Source organism: Microtus oregoni, unplaced genomic scaffold (assembly GCF_018167655.1).
Source record: "Microtus oregoni isolate MIOR12 unplaced genomic scaffold, Mior012 000019F_ref0000042, whole genome shotgun sequence".
Taxonomy (NCBI): Eukaryota; Metazoa; Chordata; class Mammalia; order Rodentia; family Cricetidae; genus Microtus; species Microtus oregoni.
Window position 1 is genome coordinate 21,863,333 of NW_024543078.1, and position 14,752 is coordinate 21,878,084.

The 14,752-nt window shown below is 38.2% G+C and overlaps 1 protein-coding gene across 3 annotated transcripts in view; it reads left to right on the plus strand.

The window, feature by feature from the left end:
• Positions 1–14,752, plus strand: part of Aftph (aftiphilin) — a 67,014-nt gene that overhangs the window by 22,949 nt on the left and 29,313 nt on the right. For all 3 annotated transcript variants that reach the window (XM_041669000.1, XM_041669002.1, XM_041669001.1), the window contains exon 2: positions 913–2,873. In XM_041669000.1, the coding sequence (XP_041524934.1) occupies positions 945–2,873 (1,929 nt within the window). In that variant the 5' untranslated portion in view covers positions 913–944. The remainder of the gene's footprint in view (positions 1–912; positions 2,874–14,752) is intronic.

Below are 14,752 nucleotides of genomic sequence, written 5' to 3' on the forward strand. Positions count from 1 at the left end.
GAGAGAGAGAGAGAGAGAGAGAGAGAGAGAACTTATACAGATCTATTAGGCAAACACTGAGTCCCCAGTAAATTTGAACAAGAATTTTTAAGAGATAGGAGAGTACCTGAGAGAAAATTTTATAGGTGTACTTTTATAAGTATATGTTCAAGATTCTCTGAAATCACAGCTTGGTGTTAGTAATACGCGCCCTTAATTAATCCCAGTACTTGGAAGGCAGAGACAGGAGGAGCTCTCAGTTTGAGGCCATCCTGGTCTTCAGGAGCTTTCCAGGATATTCAAAGCTATACAGAGAAACCTGTCTTGGGGTGGGGGTGGGGGGGCGGGAAGAAAGAAAAGAAAAAGATTCTCTGAAATCCCAAATTTTCATTGTTTTGCCAAATGCCCCTAGTAATAAATGCTAAAATTAAGATTAAAAACATTTTACCTAACAGAAACATAGTGCTGGCCAAAACACAAGAACCTGAATTTTATCACCAGAACCCAAGGGCATAAAAAAAAAGTCAGTTGGAGCTGGAGACAGGTGTTTCTGATGCTGGCCAGGTAGCTAACTGCTTGGCAAATTCTAGACTAGTTAGAGGCCAGGTCTCAAAAACAAAAAGGTGGGTGGAGTCTAAGTAACAATGCATGAATTGCACCCAGAAGCACACATGCACCTGTATTTGCACACACACGCATACACAGAGCAGAACAGTATTCTTCATGGTTTTGGTGGTAGTGGGTTTGGTTTGTTTGGTATTTTGAAATCAATGCCCAGATTGACTAGCCGTGTATCTGAGGGTGACGTTAGGCGTCCTGTGTGCACTTCCTAAGTTACCATGCCCAGATAACTATCCTGTTCTTAAAGTAGCTTGAAATATCTGTTATATCTCATCTCTTCTCAACAACAAAAAATGATTTTTCTTTTTTTAGGCATAAATTAATTATTGGAAAGCTACTAGACAATGGAGCCAGACATCATTCGAATGTATTCTTCATCTCCCCCACCGCTAGACAATGGAGCAGAGGATGACGATGAGGATGAATTTGGGGAATTTGGTGGATTTTCAGAAGTCAGCCCTTCTGGTGTAGGGTTTGTTGATTTTGATGCACCAGATTATACTCGTCCTAAGGAGGACTTTGTACCTTCAAACCATTTTATGCCAATTCACGATTACTCAGAAAATGTAGATAGCCTTACAAGCTTTAAGTCTGTTAAAAATGGTAATGATAAGGATATCACTGCTGAACTTTCTGCTGCTCTGAAAAGTCAATCTGATGTTGTACTTTCTACCACCAGCAAAGAAATGATTCCATCTAAAATTTTAGAGACTTCCATCGATGGCATGGAAAGCCTGGGAGATTTAAATAAAGTAGTGATACCGGGACCAAACACTGGACAACCCAGAAGTTCCTCTCCAGGAGATTTTAGAACTGATAGAAACATTGTTCATCAAACCAAGCAGTTAGAGAGCTGCAATGGTGAAAAGCCACCTTGCCTGGAAATTCTAACAAACGGGTTTGCAGGTTTAGAAACTGTAAATCCTCAGGGAACAGAAGACCTGGACAACGTGGCTGATTCAAGGAGATTGAAACCTCACAGCCCTTGTGGCACGGAGTGTGGTTTAGAGTCTGTATCTAGTCCTGCTAAGGAATTTGCGGATTTTGCTGCCTTTTCCCAAACAGAAAGGATACAACTAGAAGAAGTAGAATGTGCAGTTTTAAATGATGGTGATGCACTGACCATCCAGGAAAACAGCAGAGTCAACAGAGTCAACGAACTGAACTCTAGGAAGGGCGTGTCTGTGGGTAGAAGCTTTGAGGATGAAGGAGTTACTGATGGAGAACATCAAGTCTGTGTTTCAGAGGTCCATGTAATAACTGACAGAGATCTCCATGTTGAAAAACAAGACCTTCAAACACTGCGACAAGATGAATTTTTAAATTCAAGAATTCAGTCTGAGGCTTGGAACTTGGTAGATTCAACTGAAAATTCAGAAGGCATTAGGCGGGACCAGTGTAAAACTGAGGAAAATTATTTATTTGCTTCTAAATGTGCTGACCTGTGCATGGATTCTATTAAAACTTCTGATGTTAGTGAAATTGATTCTTCCAAAGAAGAAAATAGAAAGTTTACTAATTCCAAAAGCCTGAACCTTGATCTCACAGAGGAAAATATTTTGGATGATTCGGCTGCAAGCATAAAAAATGGTGACAGTGGTAACCACTTTGCAGTTTGCCACGATACCAATGAAGATGATTTTGGCGACTTTGGTACGGCCAGTGGCGCCACTCCTCCTTTTGTTAGTTGTACTCAAGACTCAATGAGTGATGTCACTTTCGAAGAGACCTCGGAACATTTCCTTCATTTTAGTGAGCCAGGTGATGATTTTGGAGAATTTGAGGATACAAATGCTGCTTCTTGCCAAGAGGAAATGATATTTACTGAATCCAACCTAAAACAGACCTCTGGTAGTTTGTCAGAGGAAAATCAGTTGGCAGGAAAGTCTGCTGGAAAAGACAGTGAACCTGACTCAAAACTGAAAAATGGTCAAGACAGTGAATTTGGAGATTTTGATTCTGTGCCAAATACTCAAGACAGCAGTAGTGCTTTTCAGGACTCCGATGACTTTGCTGACTTCAGTTCAGCTGGTCCTAGCCAAGCTACAGACTGGAATGCTTTTGAGGATGAACAAAAAGATGGTTGTTCTTGGGCTGCCTTTGGAGACCAGCAGGCTCCTGAATCCCAGCATCGAAAGGAAGTCTGGCAGTCACATAGGACAGATGAAAACATTGATGCTCTGGGAACCCCTAAGATGCACAGCATCCCTTTAGCCACTTCCAAAGGAACAGTTGCTAGTGGCCATTTGCAGGATTCAGCCACTTCAGTTCAGGTATTTACTAATTTCCTCTATTTTTAATAGCGTGTTAATTGCCAGGGAAACTTCTAATACAACTTTAAAAAATTAACTAAATACCTGCTAAAGGGGTTTCTATATGAAATATGATATTTGCTGGCCTGATTTAGAGATTAGAGTTTTCACAACCTTTGAAAGTTGTAAAATTGCTATCATGGGGAATTTCTTAGTTAACAGAAATGCATCAATTTAAATTATTTATTAATAATGTTTGTTTTAAATATTAGCCATTTTCCTTCAGTTTTTATCTTTACAGTGATTTTTAAAGAAGGTTGTCTTTTTTTTAACTTTAGAGTTTAAAAAAGGTCATTTAACTATGTCCCTTAAAAATTAAAGTACAGTTTTGATTACAGGAGAGAGTTAATGGGATTTGAAACCTCATAATTTAACAGCCACAAAAAGATCTCGCATAAGATAAATTAAGGTTTAGCCCTAGAAGAAGAAGTAACTGTGGCTTATCTTATTGTGGTTATAGTAATTTATTTATAGTTTCTTGCTTGTGTGTATATGTGGTTTTTGTTTTGTTTATAGCAATTCTTAAGGAGTAGATGTATCAGGGAGAGTATCTTTACCACTCAACACCTGTCTGCAATTCTTTCTTGTTCATATGCTTTCATAAAAGATTCATTAATATTTATTTTGACCTAAAACATCCCCTGTAGTTGTAGTTTGGTATCACTGTTCCCAATCCTGAGTTGTTCTCTGTACTAGTTCTTACCATTAGTCAGACCAAGTCGTGAGGAAAAAAGTCTCCTCTTTACAGTGGTGATTGATGTGGGCATCTTGTCCACAGGCTTCTTTCTCACAGTAGCTCTGTCTGTTGGTTTTGCAGTTGTCTCTTGCTAAGAAATCCATTTTCAACTAGAGCTGTCTCCGAAGTCTGTTAACTGAAAAGATTCTGCTTCACTGCTTTGACAGCTTTGATACATGTGGTGTGACCAGTTGACACTCAGAGCTTCTCACTTTTTCTGGACTCTGAGTATCTGAGTAGTTTGTTTGCCAGTTCAGTTATTGCACGATTTGGCTAGTGTATGGTATTACTGCTTAATAATTTATCATTGAGGAAAGCCTTATATTCTAACAGCGAATTAACTAATTTTAATACAAAATGAAGACTATTGCTTTGACCTAACCCTTTCCCTATTTAGTTTCCCTGCAGTGAAGTATAGGGTGACAGTGGTACTGGATGATCTTTATCTTTAATTTGTAGTCTGAGAACTTTTAACATCAGATCATGAGTTTTTAAAAGTATAACCACTTCAAATGGAAATTTCTTGCATCATACATGTTGAATTTGTTTATATATAATTTAATAGTTGAATGTGTATATACACACATACATGTATCATGTATGGGCTTCAGTGGAATAAGACATGTGATGTTGCATCTTGACAGTCTCGTGAAAGCTTTATGGTTTGGGATAATGAGTGGAAAACGTACAGAAAGAGAATTTTGTTTTGTTAAAATGTAAATTACATAGAAATAGCAAAAATATAAAGTTTGCTGAAATCTTTTGGGCCAGGCTTCATACTTTGATAAATGGGGAATGGGACCTGCAGAATTTTAGAGGTAGACGTCGAGTGGGAGAGCAAAGACTGAAGCCGCTGTGAAGGCGGCCGAGTGGAAATGGGTTAGCCTAGTAGACAGGTCAGTACGTACAGATCAGACAGTGACTTTCCTGGCCTACTGTTCTGAAGGAAGCTGGCCTGGACTTTGCTCCCTGGACTTCAGGTTCTGCTGAAAACGTACTTTAGTCCTAATCTTGCCCTTTGAGGGAGGATTATATTCGTTAATGTTTTTCTTAAAATGTCTCCCAGCTGTGGCAGCTTTCCTTATCAGTCTTCTAAGTGCTGGGTTGCAAGCGCCAGCCACCACACCTGGCCAGGAGTCTTGATTAAATGGCCAAGGAGCCTTTTCAGCAAAAGAGTTTATAACATAAAGCATTGATTTAACACTGAGCTTTTGTAAAACTAAATAGTACTCAGAACTTTACTTGAGAATTTAGGTCATTGGTAAACACTAGGTTTTCTTCTAGAAGGTAGGCCATGAAGTTATTTTTTGTTAGTAGCCATCCAGCTGCTATTACCGAAACCTTTAAGAATGAAGGGTATAGGGGCTGGAAAGATGGCTCAGCAGTTGAGAGAGCTGCTCTTCTGGAGTACACGAATCCAATCCCCCAGCATCCGTGCCAAGTGACCCACAACTGCCTGTCACTCCAGTTCCAGAGGGATCCCACGTCTCTGGACTCCCTCAGCACCTGTACTTATTAAGTATACATAAGTCACACATACACAAAATAAAAACATTAAAAAAAAATAGTGTTGGAGAGATGCCTCGGCCATGAAGAGCACTGTCTCCTCTTCCAGAGGACCTGGCTTCAGTTTCCAGCAACCACATGACAGCTCACAACTATTTAATGCCCTCTTCTGGTGTGCAGATGTGCATGCAGACAAAGTACCCGTATACATAAAATGATAGTAAGTAAGTAAATCTTTAAAAAAAACCAGGTAGTAAGATTTAAGATTTTGACCTTATGAATCTTTGTTTACTAAGTATTTGGTGAATTGGTTTTGTTGTTATTGTTGTTGTTTTTACTGTTTCACCCTCAGAAAATTTGTCATTCTGGCCTTTAAACCAAGTAGAAGTATTGTGTTAGATTTGTCCAGAAACTGTGCAGAGGGAACTAATTATCTTTTTCAGAGCACGGTAAATATTACGATGGTCACTCTTTTTATAGTTTGAAATTAGGGATTGATAAGTATACAAGTGTAGCTTGTATTTGATATCTGACTTAATATTTAATGGTGGTAAGGCATAAGGTGTCCTCTGAAGTGGAAGATTAGATTACTTGGATTTTAAATTTCTTTAACATAAGACTTGGTGTTCTGTTGCAATAGAAAAACCAGGATTTCATCATAAGCAAGAAAGAAAAACTAATTGGAAATAAGCTGAGGAGGTTTTAACAGGTGCCTTAAATACAAGGTACTGTAAAGAAATGTGCATTTCAAGTGGCAGACGAGCCAAGTCTAAAATCTCAGGAGCCATGCCACTCGTGCCTCTGAGAAGCCGAGCTACACTTTCAGTACACGAAACTCCCTGAGTTTTGTTTGTTTTTACAATACTCGGGATTCAAAATAGGACCTTGTCTGTGCTAGGGATCATTCTACCACTGAGCCACATCCTTAACCCAATAGACCTTTTTTATAATCTGTGTCATTTATGAATTAGAGATGTATCATTTAAGGAAATGGATGTATAGATAGAACAAGTAGAAACAATGGGGTGTGTGGAGGGGAAAGGAAGAAGGAATAAGTACATAGTAGATAATACACAGTAAGCTGGAGACCATAAAAGCTGTAGTTCTAGTGTGAATGTGAAGTCCTGAAAACCAGGAGAGTATTGTGTGTTCAGAATACAGTTCAGGTAAGAAGACAGGAAAACTGGTATCTTTAGACAGAAATTCTATGGTTCTCAGGTTTTGTTTTTTCTTCTCTTTGGGTCTTTAATTGGATGCAGCCCTCTCATCTCAGGGAAGGCAGCCTGTTTTAGTCAGTTTATCAACTCCTATATTAAATTTCACCTAGAAATATCCTCATGTTTGACCAAATATCTGGGCGTCTGATTGCCTCATCAAGTTGATGTTCAAAATTAACAGTGAGTAAACATACTGTTCAGGATGCTTGGAAGACTTGTTCGTGGTTAAGACATACCATAAGGACTTTCTGTATTAGGTAGTATGTGTAGCTTATGTGCATCAGTAGACAAGATGAAATGGCTGCCTACACACCCCAGGGTCCCCTACATGCAGACAAAGATGGGACAGTAGTGGGAATGAGTCATACATGATGCTTTATCCTCTTGGATGAATTAAACTTTCAAGTGATTAATCATTGTCACTTTTCCAGGAGTCAGTTTGGTTTTAAAATATAATTATAGAGACATTCAAGACAATGAAAGACTCAGATAGCAAATTATATATGAGAAATGAGAAAACTGGGGAAGATAGAGAAGAAAAGCCAGTGGTATAGCTAGTACCACATTATGACTTTTTTACAAGTCCCTTTATCATAAAAAAAATGCTTAAAATTCTGTTCTATAACTTGAAATAGCAGTGAACTTATTCTTATGTAAACATAATACTGCATAATATTAACTATTAAAACATTTTCATGGACTCCAATAAATACTGTGGGCTCTCATAACAGCTAATAAGTGTTGTGCCTTCTGTCCACCTTAGCTCTAAGCATAGTATAAAGATTAAAAGCAAGTCTCTATAGTGCCTCTAAGAGTTTATACTCACTCCCCTTGAGCAGCTTCTCTGTCTCATGACACACACAGTAAAGAGACCTCAGAGATGTGTTAGTAAAATGTTTTTATTTATTTATTTATTTATTATGTATATAATATTCTGTCTGTGTGTATGTCTGCTGGCCAGAAGAGGGCACCAGATCTCATTACAGATGGTTGTGAGCCACCATGTGGTTGCTGGGAATTGAACTCAGGACCTTTGGAAGAGCAGGCAATGCTCTTAACCGCTGAGCCATCTCTCCAGCCCCCCCCCTTTTTTTTTTTTAAATGTTTGTGATCTCAGCACTGGCTGGGAGGGAGGCACAGAGACAGGTTCCTGGACTCCATAGCCAGCCAACTGAGCCAACTCCTTTAGCCCTAGATGCATTGAGACCCAGTCTCAGCAAGCCAAGTGGCCTGCATATGCACATGCATCCTCATGTGCATGTGCACACACAAAGATTTAGAGAATACTAGTGCTTGAAAATGCTTGTGAGGATAAAGTTGTACCTACAGCAGCACTCAGCTCATTGATTTTGTATATAGTAAGTGCTCAGTAAATGTTAGCTGTTCCTGAATAACCTCAAACTTTTTAGAAAATAACTGTAAGTAGCTAGAAAGATGGCTCAGCTATTAAGAGCACTTGCAAAACGTCTGGAAAGATGACAAGTGATTTCCAGCACCATCTGGTGGTTCATATCTATCTGTAATGCCAATTCCAGGAATCCAGTGCCTTCTTCTGACTTCTGAGGCACCAGGCATAGGCATGGTACACACACATGCATACGAGCAAAACAATAACACCCAAAATAAAAATAAATAAATCTTTTAAAAACAGTCATGGTGACATGCACCTTTAATCCTAACATTTGGGAGGCAGAGGCAGCTGGGTCTGAATTCAAGGCCAGCCTAGTCCACTTAGAGAGTTCTAAGCTATCCAAGGCCATCAAGAAATGCTGTCTCAGAAAAAGAAAAGAATCAGTGCAGAAGTGGTGCACACCTTTAATCCTAGCACTCAAAAGGCAGAGGCAGGCGGATCTCTCAGAGTTCAAGTACAGTCTGTTCTACAGTTCTAGGACAGCCAGGACTTCGCAGAGAAACCCTGTCTCAGGAAATAAATAAGTAAATAAATAAATAATTAAATAAGAACAAAAGGAGGGGAAGCAAAAAGTACTTGCTGCTTTTGGCAGAGTATCCAAGTTTGCTTCTTTGCACCCACATCGGGTGGCTCAACCATTTGCATCTCTTGCTCCAGGGATCCAGTGCCCTCTTCTGGCCTCTGTAGGCATCTCCATACATACACATAACACACACAGAAACATAAGTAAATCTTTTTTGGAATAAAAAGACCATCCTTCATAGTAGAGGAAATGGTGTTAATAATTAGATTAGATTAACAATGGAAAGGAAAAGGGAGATAAATCAGGATTGCATGGCTTTCACTCTAGTTCTGGTTGTTAGCAATATATTCACCTTCCAGGTTATTCAAAGCAAATCTCCTGTTCTTTTCTCATAGCTTTCTCCAGTAAGAACATTTCTGAATAAAAGTTGACTTGTGTACAAGTTAGCAGACCTCCTTTACTGGCATTATAGCATTGGACACCAGTAGAGAAAATTCTGACACTTGCATTGCAGAACATTCTGAGTTTTCAACTATACCCTTTATTAAAGCCCCAGTTCTTAATGTGTTTAATGGCCAGATATGCTACTGTATACCAGGCTTGGAATTAGTACATGTGGGAAATGGGATAATACAACTGAATTACATAAGCAGGTTAGTATTTAGCTAGCCAGCCACCAGTTTTCTTGTTCCATACAGTATGTCATCATCACCCTAATCTAATGCTAGAAATATTTGAACGGCACATACAAATCAGGTAAACAAATACTTTGTTGCAAAGAATGTAGTCAGATCTGGATTAAATCCATGGTTCTTAGCATATTGTTAATAAGATTAAAGAACATCATTAATGATCATAGGCTCTCTGAGCTTCGGTTTGTTTATACTATGAAATAATAACCTTTATCTCGTGGTGTTGCTTTTTTAAAATACTTTTATTTTTGATACTATAATGTAATTACATCATTTATCTCCTCCCTTTCCATCCCCAAAACCCTTTCATATACTTCTCTGTGCTCTATTTCAAATTCGTGGCGTCTTTTTTTATTGATTATTGTTGCATACATATATGTATATGCATACATATTCCTAAATACATAAATACAACCGTCTCAGTTTGTAATATATTCCTTGTATGTATGTGTTCAGAGTTGACTGCTTGGTATTGGATAACCAATTGGTATACTCATCCCTGAGGACAGTTATTTCTCTCCCACTCTCAGCATTCCTTCATTGCCAGTAGTTTTTGGGGTTTTTTTTTTTTAAGGGTTGAGGCCTCGTGTTATTGACCCTCCCCACCCCACCCCACTCTAGTCCTCTTTAGCACTCCTGTTGTTGTCTTTATCAGCTCTGGTTTAGGCAATCCTGTTTTAAGACTTAATGAGTGTAGCTTCTGACATTACTGGGAGACACAGTTTCACAGCAAACACCCTGATCCTCTGGCTTTTAATATCTCTCTACCCCCTCTTCTGTAATGTTCCCTGAACCTTAGGTGCTGCAGTTCCATATTCATTGGAACTGGTCTCTAGGCTGCATTTTCATAGATTGTGGTTTTTTGTGGTGGTCTCCATCTGTTACAAAGAGGAGTCTCCTTGATGAGGGGTAAGATAGTACAATTACCTGTGGGTATAAGGACAAATATTAAGAATGTAGTTAGAGATTATTCTGGTTTAGTAAAGTGGTGATTGTAGGTTCTCATCCAGAATCCATGATTTCACCATCTGTGTGAAATGGCTAGGTTTCCAGTACCAAGAATGATTTCTGTCTTGTTTGGTGGATCTTAAGTCCAATTAGAAAGCTGTCAATCACTGCCAAGGTATGTCTGCCACTACTGCACCCTTTGGGATATCATGCCATGCTGGTCAGTGACATAAGTCAATGGTAGCATTGTTGGGTAGGACTGTGGATTGCTTCCCATCTTTGGAAGTTTGTATGGTGCCTTCTGGTACCATAAAAGCCAGTACGCGGGGAGGAGGCATTTCAGGTCAGTTCCAGCTTATGGGCCTGTGGGCCCTGCATCTGAATGCATTCCATAGCATTTCCCCCTTTTAGACTTAATCTTCTACCTCTGGGAGACAAACAAGGACAATTGCAATAAATAGCCTGTAATAAATAGCCTGTAAGGGAGTCTCTTGGACGACTCTGACCAACAACTCAAAGCAGGGCTTCTCATGCCTGATGTTGGCATTTTTGTTTGATGGTCTTTGTGTAGCATTGCTTGACCAGATGAGAAAATTTCATTTAAACTATATAAGTATAATTATACACAAACTCATACATTATAGACCTATTTTTAGGTAGATAGTAATATGACTACTTCTTACGTTTTTTTTTCAGACATCACTACTGTTATTTTGCCCTCCTCCTTCTACATTCCCCCTCCCCCTTCCCTAATTAGAGCCCCTCCTTTTGCCCACTCTGATATTCCCCTCTCTGTTGTTCTCTAATCCTCCTATCCTGGCAGTAGTATCATTTTATTTTCCTGGTTTCTGCAGTGACTCCAGGGTATGTTCTCACATCTAAAGATTTGGAGCTAGGAACCACCAGTGACAGAGAACATATGACATTTGTCTTTCTGGGCCTGGGTTACCTCACTCAATATGATATTTTATAGGGCCACCCATTGATCTGCGGGGTTCATGGCTTTTTTCTTTATAGCTGAGTATTATTTCACTGTGTATATGTACCACGTTTTCATTATTCATTCATTGGCTGAAGGGTGTTTAGGTTGTTTCCATTTCTTAGCTATGGTAAGTAGAGCAACAGTGAACGGCTGAGCAAGTAAATATCTGTAGAGTAGGATACTGAGTCCTTCGAGTGACTCCAAGGAGTGGTTTAGTTGGATTATATGAGCTGTATGGTAGATTTATTTTTAGCTTTTTGAGAATTCTCCACACTGATTTATAGAATAACTAGACCACTTTGCAAGCTGGTGGGATTTCTATTAAAAGATTTAGCACATAATACATTTTCAACATCAAACATAGCATAATACACAGAATGCATTCAGCTGTTGTTACCAGTATATATTGTAATTGGATCAACATGCCAGCCTTTGCATGTAATTTAGATAGCATACAATAAGAAACTTTTGTAAGTACAGCAGTCTTAAATCAAAATGAGTGCTCTTTAAAATCTCACATATGCACTGATTTAGTTATCCTCTTCCTAGCAGTGTTCAGGATTTAAGAATTAAAGACACAGTCTGTCCCTTCAAAGTCCCTGTAATTTTCAGGAGCTCAGCTTGAAACTACTTTTATGGTTAGACAGTAGTGGCACACACCTTTAATCCCAGCACTCAGGAGACAGAGGCAGGTGGATCTCTGAGTTCGAGGCCATCCTGATCTACAGAGTGAATTCCAGGATAGCTAAGGATACACAGAGAAACCCTGTCTCCAAAAACAAAACAAAACAAACCCCTTCTTTCATGACAACAAATACAGTGATTTGAAGTTGAAATTCAACCTCCCCACTTACTTAATATTTATGTGGCCGTAGGCAAATTAATGTAACTTCTTAGTGCTCCATTTTTCTCATCTAGAACATGGATATAATATTGTTACTTCTGGAGCTGGAGAAGTGGCTCAGTAGTTTAGGAGCACTTGCTGCTTCTACAGAGGACCTAGGTTTAACTCTCAGCACCCACATCACATGGCTTATAAACACCTGTCACCCCAGGCAGCTGCATGCACATGGTGCATAATGTATAATCACTTCAAAAATGCTTCTGTGTCTTAAATGAGCCAATATTTGTAAAGCAAGTAGAATGATGGCACATGGCAGGTATGATTTAACTATGATTTATTAAATAAAAACTGTAATACATTACATCAGGTCTTTTCAGTGTCTCTTCAGAGAATGAATACCTTTGGTCTTCTGCTAAATTTAGTTCCTTACTTTTCTGAACTGGGTTATTGTAGACAGAATTTTCTTGTCTCCCCCATCCACTCTCAAGTAAACATACTGAGGCTTATATTACAAATGCTCAGTCAATAGCTCAGGCTTATTACTAACTAGCTCTTACATTTAAAGTTAACCCATATTCCTTATTAACACTCTGCCACATGGCAGCACCTTTATTAGCATGACATGTTCATCTCCTGTTCCTTCTGCACCTGGCTGGCAACTCTTCTGACTCTGCCCTTCCTCATCTCATCATTCTTAGTTTGACTTTCCTGATTAACTTTATCCTGTTCAGCTATTGGCCAGTCAGCTTGTTTATTAAACCAATCATGGTGATATATTTTTACGGTGTACAGAAGTATTATTCCATAGCATTTCCCCCTTTTTGTCTAATTAGGAAGGTTTTAACTTTATTAGCATAGTACAACAAAAACAGTTATCAAGTGAGAATTATATTTATAATATCCAGTCTATTTGTATTTGACAAAATTAGAAAATATTACCTATCTTATTTTGGTGAATCTAAAGTTTTATACTTAATTTGATTTCTGTCATAACTAAGGAAAACTATAAGTTTAACTATTTAGTCTTTAATGCCATCAAAGACCCCAGAAGGATGAAATGTTTGTTAATGACAGAGACATCAGGCTGCCTGGACAGTCATCCAGAGTTCCCCTGCAATGTTGGGGTATCCAACTTTGGCCCACAGGCCTAGCATATCTGACAAACTTTCTTGTGAAGGAGGGAATTTTGAAGGACTGTCCTACCTTGTCTTGGCAAAGTTTGACAGTCACCTTTTTTTTTTTGCATCCTGCTGGTCCAGTTTAAACAGTATACTGTCAACGTTTGAGGCAAGGGCAGGTTCTTTGCCCACATGACTAGCTTTTTCCATTAAAAAAAAAAAACCTCTATACAGAGTTTCCTCCATGCCCATCATCTTCTCTGAAGTAGATTGGTACTGTCAGGAGCAGATGTGTCTCACAATCATGAAAATCCTTAGGTTATTAATCATATTAAATGCCCATATTCTCTAGGTCTTTGAAGTGTTTGAAGATATCTACCTATGTATGACCTTGAAAGCATACCTAACATGCCTATAAGTTTGACTATTATAGATGACTACTAGTATTTCTTAATTATACATTACATTTTTAGATTAACTGCATAAACACAATTCCTTAAACAAGAGTAGAAATATACATACAGTATAACAAAATTAACTTTAAATTTGTATCAATAAACCAAAATCCATACCAATGTAAAATATTTAAGATTAATAGTTCATTTTTGGATTAAAGTAGATTCAATAATATACCATTTTATCCTATCATTTCTATATCCCACCTTTTCTTTTTAGAACAAAATCCCTGAATCTAATCTCCTTTGTTCAGCTTTTTTACTGAACATTAATAATGACAACTTGTAACCAGTCCCCCCCCTTAAATAATAGTAAATATCTGTAACCCATCTTTTGGAAATATGGGTGTAGTTCTCTAGACTGCTTCTCTTGTTTGTGGGTGCTGTTATCTTTGGGAAACCCTGAGAAAATTTAGGATTATGGTTAAGTCCTAATTGGAATATTCTGTGAAGCTGTTCTGAATGCAGAATTTTGAAGACACTGTATCAGAGACATTTTGAAATGCTGTATCACATGGACCGTGGATTTTTTTTTTCTGGTGGTTGGCCTCCTTGCTCTGAAAATACATAAACTTTTGTTGTTTTTGTTGTTGTTGTTGTTGTTGTTTTTCAAGACACGGTTTCTCTGTGTATTTTTGGCTGTTCCTGGAGCTTGCATTATAGACCAGACTGGCCTCGAACTCACAGAGATTCACCTGCTTCTGCCTTTTGGGTGCTGGGATTAAATGTGTGTGTCACCACACCCGGTGTACATAAACTTTTTAAAGATATATATATGCATATATATATATATCTTTATATATATATATGCATTAATAATACAAATATAGACTTCATTGTACACAAGTCAGCCAAAGATGATTTTTGTTTTATGTTTGAGCAGGTAAAATATATATCATGTGTCATGTAGTTCTTCTAGGTTTATTTGTTTATGTTTGTAGTCAGATTTTTCAAGGAGTCTTCCTCAATCAAACCTGATTTTCCTTAACTCTGGAATGAATTCATAGCCTCTCATTTCCTGTGGAAATAAAAGCATAACCTCTCCCCCAAAGTAACATTTTTTTTTACTTAAATTTTGAAGTCAAGATATTTTTAAAATATAGAGATTGGTTTAATCTAGCAGTTTTTATAATCCAGTGTCTCTTAGCAGCCAAAAAATTCAAAGACAACACAATAATATACAGATCATTTTACTTTAGCCATATTTTAGCACAGCACATATTTGGAAAAAGTATTCAGATAACAATTCACTCAGTCCCAAGTGCACAACAATTGAAGACATGTTTACATGAGATTCCTTACAAAGTACATCTGGTTTCTTTCATAAGAATGGGTACTGTTGACTCAGAGATAGTGCCCAAGATTTAGGGTCTAGGGGGCTTGGCTGAGGTAAAAAACACCCGTGGGT